The sequence below is a fragment of the Sinocyclocheilus rhinocerous genome, unplaced genomic scaffold (assembly GCF_001515625.1).
Source record: "Sinocyclocheilus rhinocerous isolate Xijiao unplaced genomic scaffold, SAMN03320098_v1.1 scaffold313, whole genome shotgun sequence".
Taxonomy (NCBI): Eukaryota; Metazoa; Chordata; class Actinopteri; order Cypriniformes; family Cyprinidae; genus Sinocyclocheilus; species Sinocyclocheilus rhinocerous.
In genome coordinates this window covers 77,760-78,117 of record NW_015627539.1, presented here as the reverse complement: position 1 = coordinate 78,117, position 358 = coordinate 77,760, and the positions used below count along the sequence as shown (strand labels likewise).

General features: G+C 34.9%; 1 protein-coding gene across 1 annotated transcript in view; it reads right to left on the bottom strand.

The window, feature by feature from the left end:
* Positions 1 to 114, bottom strand: part of LOC107729831 (M-phase inducer phosphatase 1-B-like) — a 5,254-nt gene extending 5,140 nt beyond the window's left edge. The window contains exon 1 of the mRNA XM_016540539.1: positions 102 to 114. Within this exon, the coding sequence (XP_016396025.1) occupies positions 102 to 114 (13 nt within the window). The remainder of the gene's footprint in view (positions 1 to 101) is intronic.
* Between the last annotated feature and the right edge of the window lie 244 nt (positions 115 to 358).

Sequence of the window (358 nt, the reverse complement as noted above, 5' to 3'; positions counted from 1 at the left end):
TTGTCTCTGTGTACTGGAAGCTTGTGACACTAAAACAAATTCCTTGTATGCGCAAACATACTTGGCAATAAAGCTCTTTCTGATTCTGATTCATATTTTACACGTTTTTTTCATGCTTAGTCATACTTAAATGTTTTGAAAAGTACTTTTATAAATGAATAGAGTGCAAGTCTAAAAGGGACAAGTTTTTTTTAAAAGAATAGAATTAGAATAGAGAGCGCTAGAGTCAGAAGGTCAAATAAAGGTGGAACAGATGTGTTTTTAGTCGTTTCTTGAAGATGGTTAAGGACTCAGCTGCTCGGATTGAGTTTGGCAGGTCATTCCACCAGGAGGGAACATTTAATTTAAAAGTCTGTGA